We start from the raw sequence: 16,396 nt of genomic DNA, 5'->3' as shown, positions 1-16,396 counted from the left end.
CCAGTTGCGTAAACTCAGTCTGGTCGCTGCTGACAAGGGGAAAACTACAAGAATCCCAAACCCAAGAACCCAGAACCATGTCCTGGTTTTCTTCACCGGTAGAAGCTTGCCGCATCTGCCCCACCACCACCGGCACCGACGCTGCCCTGCTGTATAAAACTCTGTGGTCTCTGCGGTTGCTGCTGTGGTGGATATCCATAGCCTCCGCCCAGCATCCCGGGCGCTGGCGGCATACCTTGCGGTATCGGTGGTGGCTGATGGGTTGGTGGCGCATACGACAGATTCTCTGGCTGTTGGTGCTGTTGTTGTCTCTGCTGTGAAGGTAGCGGTGCGTATCCCTGCTGCTGCTGTTGTGACTGTTGTTGTTGCGGCTGCTGCTGGCCATCTTCAGGTGAGTAGATGGACGGTGAGTAATCCGATGATGGGTCTTGTGCGTGTTGTTGATGCAGGTTCTGGATGCCGCCGGCTGCGGGGTAGGATTGGCGATTTGGGCCTGTGGGACTATCGTAGGCGCTTGAGCCGAGTTCTTGTGGTGAGTACGGATGGGAGGTTTGAGGGGGTGCGGGTTGTTGGTCGTATGGGGTTGGTGTTTGGTGAGGAGGTCGGGGACCAGATTGAAGGGATTGTGGATACATTGATGAGGTGGGGGGCTGTGGATATTGGTCGGATGGCGGCACGGACGTTGATTGGGGCGGCCTTGGTCCGGATGGTGCATGGTTTTGGGGTGGAGGAGAGGCTATGGGATAGGGAGGATGAGACTGCTGAGACTGTTGAGGTGGGTATTGGAACGGCGTTGGGGCGTTGGGTGGTTGTGAATCTAGAGTATTGGTTAGCAGTGGTAGGCTCCATAGACGTGGAGAGAGTAATCTTGGACCTGGTTGCGGGCTATAGAATCGTTGTGGAGCAAATCCCTGAGGTGGCCCTCCTCCATAGCCATATGGTTGTTGAACTGGCCGTCCATAGGGGACCTGCTGAGGCTGAGCCATGGACTGTTCCAAAAGTGCCTCGTAGTCCCTGCGTGCTTTTATAAACTTCTCGTTCAGTTGCTGGAAATCGTCTGCACTGGATCAGCCACCTGCCTCGAACAAGAGAGGATGCCAACCTCACCCTTCTTTTGTGTATACTTCCCAATGAGTTCAATAAGCTTAGGTCGGATTGCAAGAGTCTGATGATACAGTCCAGTAATCTCCTCATTGTCACGGACATTGATTTCGCCGCTGCTGGTACTGAGCAGCGCCAGCAGCTTTTCCACATTCTTGATCTCGCCAAACACTTCGGCCTCCATCTGCGCCTCCTTCTGAAGCTCTTGTTGTGTCGGGTCGGCAAGCTTCTCGACATAGTTCAGAGGAAAGATTCCAGTTTGTCCTCGCAACGATCCCTTCCACCAATCCTTGTATACTGATTCCAGCACTGCTATTACATCTCCTTTCCGAAATTGTAATTCTCCTGGCTCTGATGGTTGGAAGTCAAATAAAGCGCGCACACGGGATACTGTGGCTGCTGTAGAACCAGATGGAACGGGCTGGGAGGGCGCTTCCTGCTGCGGCGTTATGCCCGATTGCCCCGAGAGCTCGACAGCGCCTGATTTCCTGGCTGCTGGTCCTGCTGGTTCAGGTTTATCTTGTATTGATAGCTTTAGCGCCATCTGGAGCTCTTCTTCTTCCTTCTGTCGATCAAGGTCTGTGATCTGTCTTTTGGTAGGTGCCTGAGGGGGCTGTAGATTTGGATCTGGTACTCTTTAGTCATCCGCTTCAGCTGCAAGCAGGCCAATTATAGACGAACTCTGTGACTTGAGCTTCACATATGCTTGCTCCATGATCCCCAGCTCGGTGTTATTCGAGAACATTTTAGCCCATTCTGCTATTCGTTCTGCAATCTTTGACTTGACTTGTTGGTGTGTAGTCTACCACTTCTGATCAGTAAAAGCAGGCTTCAATACAGTTTCCAGAAGACCCTCTAACCCGATCACCTGCCAACCTTATCAGGGCATCTGTGAAACTTCTCGAAGCAAGCTCTCTGTGCATCTTCGCTCCGCAATTCTGCGACAAGGCATTGGCCAGCTGACGAGGACCTGGGTCAGTTGGAATCTTCATGGAGAAATAAGGCGATTGTGAACCTCGAGGGTGTAGAGCTGCACATTCGCATTGCGATGCGCGAGCCGCTTGATCATGGCAGCAACAACATCTTTCGGTCTGCAAATATGAGTAACCATCAGCTACTGTCCAGCCATTTATCTCAAAGCAGTATCGTAATCGTACCCTGAATCGCTGCCTTGCACCTTGTCGCAGACATCCTAAAGCCCCTGTAAGCTCTTGAAAGTTCAGGCATCTCCTCAGCTCTACGTACAAGTATGTATTCCCAGTTTTCCGACGTGAGATTCTCGTCAGTCGCCTTGGCTGTACACAATAGTCAGTGGCATAGCTCTGGGGTTGCATTCGTAGGATAGAGGCATCTACCGACGACCTCGTCGAAAGCGTTCTGCTGAGCTCGGAACATAACTGGGGAAAGCTAGGATGTTCCTCTTTGAAGGCCACCGGTGGAGAGGGAGAAACTGTTCAGTGCGAACTCGAGGCAGGTGTGAAAGTCCACGCAATGACGCCTGACGCCGCTGCGGAAAGCTTCCTGCATAAGATGCCTGACCACACGTTATAAATGGCACTGTAACTTACTAGTAATTTACTGTGCTTGGGTCTAGGCTGTGCAAGCTGTAGCTTCGACTGCGTAATTGGTTATATAAACCAACACTTCGAACCAAATCTCTTTCACCTAACTAGTTAATTATATTGCATGCGAGGCATTCGGATCCCACAAGTCACCTCGTTATCTCACCAGAGACTACGTATGTAAAACATTCCGTATTGATCAATATCATTGTGATTTGTTTCTGTCTGATAGTCTACTGATTAGACCAGTTTGGTAACCATGCTCGCTGATTTTCAACCAGTTCCACCTGCTGTTCCTAAACAAAGATGCATGTGTGTGAGGGTCCGGAGGTCCGGTCTGAGAGCGGCTGTTAGACGATCTCTGTGGGAGACTGCTCATAAAGCAAACTGTACATATCGCTCAGCATACCATCCCCATCTCATCCCCATCTCATTCTTTCCTGCCAACGCCTGGCTTTGTGCAAACTGCTTGTAAAATTTGAATTCGGCTGTTTTCTTGATGAAACATGCAACGGTACTCCAGTTGAGGCATTTGGGCTTTTTGACTTGACGTCGTTCTGCAATACGCCGGTGCGCCAGTGGCATTGAAGTTGAACGATGAATGCCTTATTGTGTTCTGCAGAATGACCATGTGATGGTACAGCGTTCTGAGTCGAAAAGACATAAAAAGGTTATAACAGCATATCTCTCTTCGAGAATAGCAGTAGTCCTCAGAAACCAAGGAGGATTGTTTCCAGTTGTATTTCAAAGTCGTCCCATATAAGACAACCATGGTTTCTCAGTCACACTCAGTTACCCTTCTGGGAACGCTCTTGAGCTCGGCTCAAACGAGCAGACTTGACAAGAGGTGCTAAACTGGACAGCGGCTCACAACACTGCATAAAGGGATGCTATCACACCAGTCAGTACAGCAACTCGACAATGATCGTGATTGTCGAGGCTTACCGTGAGGAGATCATGGGCACTTGCTCTCTTTTCCGGTTCCACTTTCAAAGCAAAATGCAAGAAGTCCTTGAACAGATGTGACAGCTTGTGCTCTTCCTTGATTTGCGGCGTGCCGTACTTCGCAATCAGATACAGAGCCCGAAGAGGTGATTCAGTCAAATAAGGTGGTTCTCCTTCAATCATCTCAATGGCCATGATGCCTAGACTCCAGATGTCGACTTTCCGTCCATACTCCTTACGTGTCACAACCTCAGGTGCCATCCAGTACGGTGTTCCAACCATGGTCGTACGTTTTTTGTCGGACTCGTTAATTTGAGCACAAAAGCCGAAATCTGTCAGTTTGATGTTGCCTTCTAGCGAGAGTAGGATGTTGTCTGATTTGATATCACGATGGATCACACCTTTGGAGTGAAGATGCTGCAAGCCATTCAACGTCTAACCCAAGTCAGCAACTACTTCTCATCACAAAGCGGACCTCTCACCTCTCTGCACACTGCAGCAATCTGGCCTTCGCTCATGATGTTGAACGTGACGACATCAGTCAAGCTGCCACCCTCCATATACTCCATGACAACCCAGAGGTCACCCTGATGCAGGAAACTGTCCATGAAATTGACAATGTTCTTGTGCTTACTGTCTTTCATCACCAAAATTTCGTTGATGATAAGGTCCTTTTTTGGCTGTTGCTCAAGATTCATCTGTTTGATAGCAACGCACTTGTCACTGCCAACTTCGTACGCCGAATAGACACCTCCCGAAGCTCCCTGACCGATCTTGCTCAAGTCTTTGTACTTCGTGGTGGGGTCTCCCATGGTACATATGGCTTTCAATCGCTGAGTTATCTCAGCGCCATTACTCTGCCTGGTTCGATTCCTGGGTCGAGCGCCAGGAACTGGCCCAACTTGTGGCTGAGGTTGTCGAGCGGTAGTTGTGGGACTTGGCACATTCGCAAACTGCTGCTGAGGGGTGATGGGAGTTAACTGCTGGGATTCTGGCTGAGTCTCCGGTATCTCTTGGGTCAGCTTTTGGCTTCGACTGCGATCGAGCTGCTTGCTTGCGATGGCTTGTTGTGCTACGATCATTGCTTGCTCCTGTTGTTGCTGATATTGGACAGGGTTGTTGACTGTGCCAGGAGAAGCTCTCGGAGGAGAACCATCTGGACTAGAGACAGGGTGACTGTATTGCAACTCTGGAGGAGCTGGAACAGTCTCAGGAATTGAGGGTGGGGCGAATGGTTGTTTCGTAGTATTCTGGCTTGGTCGAATTACCATTTCCTTCACAATTGGTGGCTGCGGAGCGGCTCGAGGTTTCGGTGGAGCTCGATTAGGGACCAGACTTGACCTTGAACTCTGAGGATTTGGAGAGAGGGTCCCGGAAGCGCGTGACCGAGGGATAGGAGGAGGAGCTCTAGGGTTTTCGAAGCTCGTCTCATGATTCTGAGGAAATCTGGGACTGGCTGGAGGGGAGATCATGCCGCCACCCATCGAGCTGTACCCGCCTGGGCTCATAGGACCACTAAACAAGGGAGTACTGATTGGACCTGAGATCGTTGCGCTTAACGGACCGCTAACAATGGGCGACTCAGATGGCTTTGCGTGGCCGAACTTGTCCCAAACACCTTGATCCTCCATTACCCCGACGTTTTTCTGATACGTGTCCATGATGTCGCGCATCAACTGGGGGTTCTCTTCCTGCTCAGTTTTGGAAACGCCAGAGTCCTCAAGCATTCGTTGCCATTCCTTCGGAAGGCCCTGCATGTGAAATGTCAGAGGATTTTCCAAAAATCACGAGTGCGGTCGATCTGAGGAGGGAGTGCGAAGGAAGTGAGACTTTCTTGCAAGACCAAGCACGATCAGATCGGCACGACTTTACCACTTACAGTAAATTGACCAGTGACGTTATCATAGCCGACGTGAATCATATGGATTGGATTCTCTGGGGACGAGATCTTGATGTTTCGTGGACTACCGAGCATGCTATTCACGAAGCTTGAGAAGCCACTCTTCTTCCTACCGGAGATTGACGGTTTGCTGCTGTTGCTATCATCGGAGTACCTCTTTGGACTCATTGTGCCATTGTCAGAGCGCGGCGGAGTGACCTCCATGATGTTATCGTTGGTGGTTGACGAGCGCAAAAGGTGCAGACCTCTGGCCTCTGGGTTGGTGTGGGTATGGTGAAGTGGTGGGGGCGCGGGGCGCTTTACTGTGGACAAGTTTTTGGAATCAAAAGTAAATGACTTTGAGATGCCGAACTTTTCAAGTGGCGCACCAATCAAGTCATCCTTTGAGCTCTGCGATGAAGCGGAAGGATGCGACTGTTGGGAATCTGCAAAGGGTGGAGAGGTAGGCAGGCTGGATTCTGAACCGGGCAGGATAGGCGAAGGACCGGCACTAGCCTGGTCAATGGAAGAATTCGACGATCCGTAAGCGTTGGATTTCGTGCGGAAATGTGAAGGAGACTCGCGATTTGAGAGTGGGGTGTGAATTCGTGGGTAGACAGGCGCAGAGGGATGGCGCTGGAGCGATGCAGTAGATTGTGGTTTGCGAAGTGATGGACGGTAAGCGGAAAGTGGTGAACCGATCTCTCGATTCTGGGTCTGGGTCTGGTTCTGAGTCTGGTTTGTCGTCTTGGAGGATCCGAGAAATCTGAATCGTAACCGTGTGGAAGATTGCTGCTCATTCATGGTGTTGATTGAAGTCTGTGGGTGGGATGGGGGCAGGTGCAGGATGGAGTAGTCCTTGTGGGTGGCTTCCCTTTTGCGGTGTTCAGGCTTCGTTCCTTCCTTCCGCGCTAACCAGCTAGCACCCACTGGGCATTATTTGCTGTAAATTTGAACGAACGGGAAGGTGCAGCAGAAAAGGGAACCAGTTAACTGCAATAATTTACCACGTAAGAGGTGATTGATCCGATCAGCTGTACTGGTACCAGGTTTTCCTTGTCCAGCACTGGATATGCCTACTTGTTGCAATCCAGTCCTTATGCCGATGAGGAACACTGCTAGAGTAACCGGATCATGCTTCTGCTGTTAAGCATCTAGAATCCGGCACTCCAGTACTAGATCCTCAAGTCCCAGCGTCATCCGATCAAAGTACTTCTACCTTAGAAAAGAGCAGTAACAATACTCTGTATGCACCTGGTAATCAGTAGTAGTACATCTAGCTATTGAGTCTCCACGATCAGGTCGACTGTGGACGCCCCCTCCCTCCGCATCGAGGTCGCCGTTTCCCTCCAAACTGCCATGCGATTGTTTCCCTCCCACGTTTCGTCTACTGCATCTCTAATGCCCTTTAGGGCATTGATAGGCCATCCGGCCCCTGTCAACTGAGCTCAATCCCGCGCCTAATCTCACAAAATGGTCCGTCCCTCCCCACACCCCGAGGGTGTCAGCGTTAAAGTCCCAATCTTGTTTTTTGTATGCTGGGTTACGAGTAGCATGCGCTGTCATCAGCCACCTCGGCTACACACAACTTACCACTTACTAACTACTAGTAGTCAAGCAGAGCATTCGGAGCTACGTCTGCATTAAATCGGCCCCTCAGGTTGATCTGTGTTGGATGGGCATAGTGGATGTTCTGGTGCTGGTTCTCTTCCCAGAGCGAAATTGGCCCCCCATCTGATCTGCTTCTAGCAAGGCTGAGTAGAATTGCGCATCCTTCCTACGGTACGACCCATTAGGCATGAACGCTGCCTTCTAGAATCCTTCTTCAGGTGTTCGTTCCTGCTAGCTACCCGTCGGCCCATGAAATTCCGAAGAGCAGACATTTCTTGGCATTTACATGGCTTATCGAGTCTCCGATAATCTCCTGAGATTTCATGCCCACAGATGAGTTGGACAAGCTCAATGCATAGCATAGCCGCTACTGTTGAGTGTTCATAAGACGGGATCGTCCAATAGGCGCGATCAACGTGAGGATTCTCAACTCTGACTGAATCTAAGGGGTCTGGTAACACAACATCACACCATAACCTCTTCCCCACACGGCCGGAAGACGAAAGGTGTGGGGACGGATGTTTAATCTAATGATGTGTCCACACGTTCTAGCAAGGCGAACGCACCCACAAATTGAAGTCCTGCGAACTCCATGATGAATTTTTCTATTGCCTAACCAATGACCAGGAGATCTAAGCCGCTCCGAAGGTTTTCTACATCTATGTCACACGACAGTCCGGGCCAGATCCACTATGCTAGAAGCGCAACTACTCCCTAGCGTACGAGCAATGCAAAAGCTCGCCTTATGTGTATTCACGAGTGCGCCAGTTGCCCTGCACTTGATATCTATTTCCCCTCCCCAAACTCCTGGACATGCACGTCTTTCCGCCTGATTTCCATCTCCCTCAACATTACCAAATCCTTTTAGCAACCATCTCATACCTTTTAACCCTATCGAAAGCCCCCTCTCCACTTCCCCTTGCCCTTCTAATCTTCTCCCGCTCTTCTCTTTCTTTCAGCTGCCTCGCTCCTTCGGCATCATCCTCATAAATCCACCTCCTCTTGTCATCATCGACCTCTACGACTCCCCACCCTCCAACCCTCCTGCCGCCCTCGACATGATGGATTGGATTCTTCTCTCGCGTTTTCATTGACCGGTATCGCGAGCGGGCGAAGGCAAGAAGAAGCATGCCAAGAACGAGCTTGACGGTGAGGAGGACGAGGAAGACAAGGACAGAAATAAGGATGGTACTGAAGTTTGAGAAGGCTCTTGACGAGGAAATGGAAGCTGGGATCAGCCGTAGTAAATCATCGAACTTCTGGGATAATGCCGCCGCTGTGGAAGTCGGCATCGAAGTGGGAGAATTGGTGTAGTGGTTGTGGACGCTGGTCAGACCAGTGACTGAGCTGGGTAAAGTTGGAGGCGTCCAAGCTGCTAGGAACATGTGGTATGTCTGTACACTAGCTCGGATGAAGAGACAGCTGAGCGGGATCACTGGGAGACCCAGCCGCTTTGTCAGATTCTGCTCTGCGAATGCGTTTGAGTAGTAATCCTTAGCTAGCACGTCTAGAAAGCGTCCGTAGATGGCAGGACGTGTGTTGTTGAATTTGTTGATGTAGGAGTGCTTGAGCCAATCAACCAACATTTCAGATCCGAGGACGACAAGGAAGGGCCCAAGCACGTGTCCTATTCCAGGAGCGTATGCGGTAAGAGAGGATAGCATATTGGGCAAAAGTGTGAATGATCTGGGCAGGATGGATGCCGCGGACAATGGAGGTGTATTCATAGGATTGCTCGAGTTCGTCGTAGTTGGCAAGAAGAGCGATGAGGATGAGCCGAAAGCACCCAGGCCAGCACTCAGACCGCCCGTCTCAACAATATTGCGGGACGCTATGATTAGTAGCATCAGCCAGAGTTGAAAGCGCTCTACAACGTCGGCGCAGGTCAACTGAAATAGGTTCTCCTTTTCAAACTTCTTGAACACGGTCGACTTGATCTCCACGAATTGGTTTGACATGAGTAGCGTAATCAGCGCGTTGGAATAGGAATTGACCGCCACGTTTAAGGTAATGACTTGATAGAACAAGGCCGTGCTGTGAGACACGGTATATGCTAAGGCCATAAGAAAGAGCCAGAATGGACGAAGCACTTTGCTATGCCCGTCTGGTGCTCGTTCAAGTGCCTCCCGAGAAAAGAGACATTCGAGCACATCCTGCCCAAGCGCAGAGAGCAATCGATCTCCAACCTCCAGCACATTGTAGATCACGTACAGCTTGATTGCTGCCTGGCCTCTGATCCAATGGTACATTCGGCTTGCATCAAGACGCATCAATATAAGGCAGGTTGTAATGATGAGTAGGCCTTTTAGAATATCGGCTTTGTCAACAGGCAGTAGGGCTGATGGCACTGACTTGTTCCGCCGGTGACGCCGCCCGTTTTCACCGCTTTCGTGAGTAGGATTCCTTTTACTAAGACTTGGGCGGCGTTTTTCATTGATACCACGAACTGAGCCGTTCAAATGTGCTGAATCCTGCTTCTCGTGCTGCTCAGGCATCGCTGAGCCCTGCACACCCAGTTTGACCTTTGGTGCAGAATTACCTCTCGTCCTTCGCCTCTTCCACATCCTCCCCGCACCAGCATAGATGAAGCTTGACACAAATTTGATCTCGGCGCCAAGGTTCGTGGCCCAAGATTGTCCTAGAATATAGAAAGATTTTAAGAGTCGAAGTGGAAGAATTGTGAAAGTGTACAGCCAGGCGTCCAGACAGGCCACCGTGCCAAACCATAGGACCTGTTCTAATTGCGGAGGCAGGAGGAGAAAATTCAACAGACGCTCGATTTTGACACGAGACGATTCATAAGGAAAGTCGCTGGTCACAGACCTATGAATGTACAGAGGAGACGGACGGTGGGATGAAAGCTCTAATTGTAAATAGGTTGGCAGAGACATTGGGGGCAGTGGAATGGTTTTGGGCATAGGCGACGGTATCACATCCTCCATCTTTGTCGGCACAAGACCAGCAGGTTTTCCGCCGTCAAATCTGAGAGGAGTAGGGGTGTGTTTAGAGTCCCTCCTGTCCGCCGTTCCTGGCCGAAAATGGGGGGATCGCTTCCCCTTGATTGACGAACTGTTAGAGGATGCCCGCGCAAAGTGAGCAGCTCTTGGAACCGGGAGCAGAGCATCTGGAGTAGGTGCAAAGTTATCAGACACATTCGACGCAGATGTTTCTGTGACGGCATGGGTGGTATTGGGGGTACCTGCCACATCACAGTCATTGCCGTTTGCAGTAGCACCACTTTCCGGCTGTGAATCAGCTGGTAGATCGAAAGATGGAGGTGGCAAAGTTGATACCCCTAACTGGGAAACACTTGAACTAAGAGCGCGGAGAGGCAATGACTTGGGCGAGGATGTGAGTTCATGTATCCTCTCCGGTGTTAGCTTGAGAACTTTCTCTTTCTGTGAGGCCTGCAAGATCGAGTCGACTTGACTACAACGACGCTTGAGTTTCTCCAGCGGCTTTCCATAATCCGTATCCGCGGTCGGGCTAGGTCCAATGCCTTCTCGGAGTGCACTTGGAGGCGACACGGGCAGCATTTCCACGAGGATGGTGTCTCCGTGATGTACAACGCTGCTCCTGCCGTGCTCAAGTTGGTCATGACCCTTTGCTACCGCCAGTCTATGGCTATTTTGCAGTGTTCGTGTCTGCGAAGAATCTTCCAACGCCTCAGTCGTTTTCCGAATGCCCAAGAAGCCTTCATTGTCATCTCCGTTGGTCGCACCCTTAGTCAACTCTGGCTCGACAATCGAGTCTTCCGTCGATCTTTCACCGGGTTTGACTTGAAAGACATCATCGCGATCACTTGTGCGCACTGTGACAAGTGCAGATCGATGATTGCAAGCTGGGTGTTCTCTTCCTACGGGTTCATGGCTTGGATCGGGTCGCAGAAAGGGTGTCTCGATCATATCGAAAGATGAAACGTAGAATGCACAGTGCCATACCAGCCAATCGACGCTACATCAGACGGCACGGAAGCAGTGAATGAAAGCCCACGTTCATATCTTAAATCAAAAGACTAGGTTGAATCTCCTTCATCGGGATTGGCAATGCGTCAAGATCAGCTCCGATCCAGTTGCAACCAATTCAAACATGCCAAGCTTCAACCACAGCTCATCTCAGCCGCAGTCTTCACTTTACATCTGAGGGCAGGGGGTCTCATGCAGGATGAAGGTCAGGGAATTTTGGTTTTTGTAGGAAGATGAGCTTGATTTGCTCTTATGATATTCTCAAACATGACTTCGGAGTGCCTGCTTGTTCTAAATTGGACGCAACACCTTTTCGGCATATTTGAGGTCAGATGAAGACACTTCCTTCTGGCCATGGAACCATTGTCCGCCATAGGGCTGGCTGCCAATGTGACCGGTCTCATCAGTCTGGCAATACAAGTCTCTCGCCTGTTAGCAGACTATTCTGTCAGCATCAAGAACATGTCAAGTGGCATGAGAATGCTGAACGAAGAATTGACCTCTTTACAGCACGTTTTAAAGGAGCTCTCGGCTTTCTTGCACAGCGTTGATGGAGCTGGCAAATCTTTCCAGAAGTCCTCGGTCCTATATCTAGCAATAGCTTCCTGCACAGGAGATGTCCAAGAATGGCTGTGAGGTTGAAATCCTCAAAGAACATTGTAGCACGAACTATGGAGAAGCTGCATTGGCCATTCGAGGAGAAGGAAGTGATTAAGTTTAACGATCGACTGCGAAAGCACATTTGCAACTGCCAATTCTCATTGACCATGGAAAATTGGTATCTCTCACTATCAAGCTGAATTTGAACTACTGACGAATATAACCTAGCATGCTATTGTCCGAAACCTCAGACAAAGTCGCTACAGTCCTCAAGGTGCAGAAAGAGCATTCATTCCAGCTGAGCGAGATTTTCAAGGGCACTTCTGCAATGGCTACAGTCGCGAACCAATACTCGCAGACAGTGGACCAAATAACGCTGATACTACAAATGCTCTCGTACCTACCAAATACCTTTGCCGAGATTGAGAACATCTCACTCTGCATGGACGACTTGCAGATCAGCGCAAGAAGTATGCTTTAGAAATTCTCTTGCATAGATGACTTCCCAGAAGCACTGAAACATCACAGACGAAAAGGAAGCTCGCATTTTGGACTGGATTCCAGCAGGGGCTCCTCACAAACACGATGAAATAAGTGCACGCCGCGTTGCGGGTACTGGCAAGTGGTTGATCTGTCATGAAACGTACAGACAATGGCAAAACGACGCTTCTTCCAATAACCAACTGTGGTGCTTTGGAGGCCCTGGAACTGGTAAGACCTTTTTAGCGTGAGCTGTAGCATTACACCGTGGCTAGCTGGTGCCTGCTAACATGAACAGGTCTTTGGTAGTCGACAATCTGAAGAAGCAATCCAAAATCAGGAACATTGGTGTGGCATACTTTTACTGTGATTACGCGGTTGATTCAGCACAAGACTTTGCAGCAACTATCCTTAAGCAAGTACTCATGCAAGTTGGCTCACTACCTCCAGCCATGCTTGAATTCTATGAACTGCACAGGAGGGCAGGATTTCCACGAGCCCAAGTAGAGGTAATACAGCTAGCCGGAAAGCTGTCTTTACATTTCGATGCTTTCTTCATCGTTATTGATGCACTGGACGAGAGTGATTCGCAAAAACAGCGACAAGAGATTTTAAAAGTCCTTGCAAGCCTTAAAATGTCCAGAATCAGGGTCTTTGTCACCAGTAGACCACATGACACAGACATCCAAACCGCCTTGCAACACGCATTAAAGATCGAAGCTATGGCAGAAGAGCAAGACATCAGGTCATATCTCCATGAGAAGCTTGATTGTGCTCCACGTTTGTCGACATTGATTAATGAGCATTTGAGAAAGCAGATCATTGCACACATTTCGGAGCGAGCACAAGGCATGTAGGTGAAGCAGACTTCTTGATTTAGCAACCAGCTAAGGACCAAAGGTTTTTGCTCGCTGTGCTTCAGGTGCAGTTGATTCTCAATCAAGTAACCAGACCGGCGTCAGAAGGGCGCTCCAGCATATACCGACCGAGCTGGATCAGCTCTTTGGGGACACGCTGTATAGGATGCGCCAGCAACCTCCAGAAATACAGGAAATCGGTCTATACACCCTGATGTGGCTTTCATGTGCTCGGCGACCCCTTTTGATATCTGAGCTGCAACACGCTGTTGCTACTCGGTTCAACGAGCCTCAAATTGATCCTGACGAAGATTGTCCGCCATCTGAAATTATTGTGGAGAGTTGTTTAGGTCTGGTGACAATCGAGCATGATGAATCCACAATTCGTCTTTGCCATTTCTCTTTGCAGGAATATCTGGACAGCCAACGAGAGAATTTGTTCCCACAAGCACAGACCACGATTGCAAGGGTTTGTCTGACGTACTTATCATACGAGCTTCCTGAGCAAGCTCTGATAGGGAATCATGTCGAACTGTCGAACGTTTCAGTCGAAGTGATATTAGATTACCTACCATTCCTCCAGTATGCGGCTGAACATTGGGGCTTTCATGCCAAAGCAGCAGCGTTTAATGCAATTGAAGGTGTTGCTTTGACCTTTGCCAAAGACGTCCTCAAAACCGTACGTGCGGCCAGAATACTTGCCAATTACACTCCCTACTCAAGGCGCAACCACGAATCTGCATTGACTCGTTATAGACGTGCCGACAGGCGCCCAAAAGAGATTGAGGAGAACCCCAAGCTATTCCACTGTGGGCTACATTTGGCTGCAAGATCCGATCTACCAGAGCTAATAGAATGTCTACTCGAACACGGCCTGAACGTCAATAGTGTCGACCTTTTCGACAATTGCAATACGGCACTTCACGCCGCAGCATCTCGAGGCCACTTGCTATCTGTCAACGCTCTTTTGAATCACCATGCCAGCTTATATCAGCTCAATTCGGCCTTCGACACTCCATTATTCTTGGCAGTCGTTAGTGCGCAGCTTGAAGTTGCGAAAGTATTAGTCCAGCACAAGGCATTGGTAAATATACAATGCTTAGATGACTGGACAGCATTACACAGGGCTGTGGACTCTGGCCAGCTAGAAATGGTCCGGTTCCTCGTTTTGCATGGAGCATCATTAACAGCGAGAACAGCAAGAGGATTATACCCGCTTCATCGCGCCAGTGGAAGAGGTCATTGCGAGACCATTGAGTTTTTACTACGTCAAGGTGCGTTCGTTGATGCAAGGACCGAGGGCGGTTGGACTGCCTTACATGATGCTGCAAGAAGCGGCCAGCTGGAAGTTGTCAAAATCCTTCTTGAACATAATTCACATTCAAATTGCCCGACCAACGAATACAGAACTCCGCTGCACCATGCGTGTCGTGGTTGCAAGCTCGAAATAGTCAAACTCCTCCTGAACTGTGGTGCCAATCACCTGGGAAGAGACGCCCATGCACAATTACCAGAACATCGAGCTGCCAAGGATGACCATCCTCTTATCTTGCAATTGTTACTGAGCTTAGACCTCACTCAGCTCTCAAAAGTGGATCGTTATAATGCATCACCACTAGATGTGGCAGAATCAGCGGGGTCGTTCCGAGCTGGACAATTCCTCAAAGGTATCATGCGACCAAGATTCGACCTTCTGGGGGACACCAGGACCGGTCTCGAAATTGCAATAGAAACGAGCGACGTTGAGCTTGTCAGGGCGCTGATCAGGCAGGGAGCCGATGTCAACACCAAGGAACATTGGGGCTGGACAGCTCTGCAGCAGGCCCTCCAAGCCGACCAGGAGGATATCGGTTTGATCCTCCTTCAGGCTGGAGCAGATGTCGAAGCCACGGGAGCACAGAAATGGAGGGCAATCCACGTTGCGGCTCGAAGAGGCAAATCGGATGCTGTCAGATTATGTCTCGAATACCATGCTGATATCAACGCTGTCACCGCCCAACAACAAACGGCACTTCACCTAGCCTGTCGTAGTGGAGATGAGGAGACCATCAGACTCCTGATCGAGAGTGGCTGTGACATTGAAGCTGCTGACAATCGGAACGCACGACCAGCTCACGTCGCTGCATCACACGGCCACGAGGGCGCTCTGAGAATCCTACTGGAAAACGGTGCCGATCTCAAGGCCAGGACTGCAGCCTCCCGCACCATACATGCCTGCGCTGCTCGCGGATGTCACTATGCTCTCGTCGAGTTTCTGCGGGAAAGGCGTTTTGCGCTGGAAGATGGCATGGATACACTCACCTAGTAGGTTCATGTATCACTCCCGGTACAGTAGGGCGCCAGGTATTAATGAAGGTTTCTCGACCAGGTTCCGCTTTCCTTCCGCCGTTTCCTGGTGTGGTTGATATTATTGAATAGTCGCGCACCTGTTGCTTAAGGATTTGAAATTTCTGGTCCACTGGAGTTACAACCATTTTTAACACTCAGAATCTATGCTATACAAATACTGCGCTTCCCAGCCTCCCTCTCCCCCTTGCAGCCTTCCAAATGTCTCCGGGCTGTTTAATGCCCCTTATCTGCATACTAGTCACAGCAAAACCTCTACTCTAGAAAGGCGAGACTTCCCGCGTGATATGTAGGTACTCCTTGCGCCCCCTTAAGAATCAACAAATTTCTCGTCTAAACGATCTGCCAGAACAGGTATCACAGATAATGAAGAACGGTCATGGTCCACGGACACCATCACTCCCTCACCTCAGGGCTAAAACGAAGAGTGCTGCACCGGCCGGCCCGAAGGCCCGAAGCTTGGCGCCAAAATTTACGGGAGTTCTCAGATTCCTGCTATGCTACACACCCCTTTAATAGGGGATAGGACGCCCATTTCGCTCATTTAGGGCAGCTACTCTATCTGGCATTGTTGAGATAGCCCTATTAATCTCATCCAGAGTTATTTTATCCCACTCCTCCTGGATAGCCCTGCGCAGAACAGCTTCTTCGAAGATGACCCCCCTGGACTTCAAGCGCTGCTTTATTATTCTCCAGATTGTCTCAATAGGGTTGAGATCAGGCGAATTAGCAGGGTTCATCTCCTATTTGATCCCTAGAAGGTCCTTGAGTGCTTTAACCTTGTTAGGACCCTTGCCCTTGGTATCATGAGGCCCGTCATTATCTTCAATTAATACGTAATCTTTATCCTAATCAGGAGCAACGATTTCTTTCAAAATAGTCATATAATCGCTCTGAATAAGACGTCCTCCTACTCCGGAGCCGGTGTAGAAGTGGAGCTGACCCTTGAAATTCCATCCAATAATTGCGTATACATGGACTGACTGATTTTGACGCTTGAGCTTGAATTGGGTCTTTGATAGAGCATTTCGTGCTTCAAGCCCTGGTCGA

General features: G+C 49.8%; 4 protein-coding genes across 4 annotated transcripts; 1 reads left to right on the top strand and 3 right to left on the bottom strand.

The window, feature by feature from the left end:
* Window positions 1-92: 92 nt before the first annotated feature.
* Window positions 93-2,496, bottom strand: EPUS_07286 (Class E vacuolar protein-sorting machinery protein hse1; the record flags this gene model as incomplete). The annotated part of the gene is made up of 9 exons (XM_007806692.1): window positions 93-817; window positions 875-1,057; window positions 1,108-1,728; window positions 1,783-1,903; window positions 1,962-2,060; window positions 2,117-2,192; window positions 2,259-2,293; window positions 2,347-2,396; window positions 2,457-2,496. The coding sequence occupies 9 exons, from the start codon at window positions 2,494-2,496 to the stop codon at window positions 93-95; spliced, it is 1,950 nt and encodes a 649-aa protein (XP_007804883.1).
* Window positions 2,497-3,451: 955 nt separating this feature from the next.
* On the bottom strand, window positions 3,452-6,291 carry EPUS_07285 (uncharacterized protein; the record flags this gene model as incomplete). The annotated part of the gene is made up of 4 exons (XM_007806691.1): window positions 3,452-3,553; window positions 3,609-4,043; window positions 4,091-5,359; window positions 5,488-6,291. 4 exons carry the CDS (start codon window positions 6,289-6,291, stop codon window positions 3,452-3,454), a joined length of 2,610 nt encoding a protein of 869 aa, XP_007804882.1.
* A 1,658-nt stretch (window positions 6,292-7,949) lies between these two features.
* Window positions 7,950-11,003, bottom strand: EPUS_07284 (uncharacterized protein; the record flags this gene model as incomplete). Its single annotated transcript, XM_007806690.1, has 1 exon — window positions 7,950-11,003. The coding sequence occupies one exon, from the start codon at window positions 11,001-11,003 to the stop codon at window positions 7,950-7,952; it is 3,054 nt and encodes a 1,017-aa protein (XP_007804881.1).
* A 686-nt stretch (window positions 11,004-11,689) lies between these two features.
* Window positions 11,690-15,305, top strand: EPUS_07283 (uncharacterized protein; the record flags this gene model as incomplete). The annotated part of the gene is made up of 5 exons (XM_007806689.1): window positions 11,690-11,841; window positions 11,892-12,133; window positions 12,192-12,390; window positions 12,442-12,996; window positions 13,088-15,305. 5 exons carry the CDS (start codon window positions 11,690-11,692, stop codon window positions 15,303-15,305), a joined length of 3,366 nt encoding a protein of 1,121 aa, XP_007804880.1.
* Window positions 15,306-16,396: the final 1,091 nt, after the last annotated feature.

This window comes from Endocarpon pusillum, assembly GCF_000464535.1.
Source record: "Endocarpon pusillum Z07020 unplaced genomic scaffold scaffold5579, whole genome shotgun sequence".
NCBI classification, from domain to species: Eukaryota; Fungi; Ascomycota; class Eurotiomycetes; order Verrucariales; family Verrucariaceae; genus Endocarpon; species Endocarpon pusillum.
The sequence above is the reverse complement of the archived record's forward strand: the minus strand, read 5'-3'. Positions and strand labels throughout refer to the sequence as shown.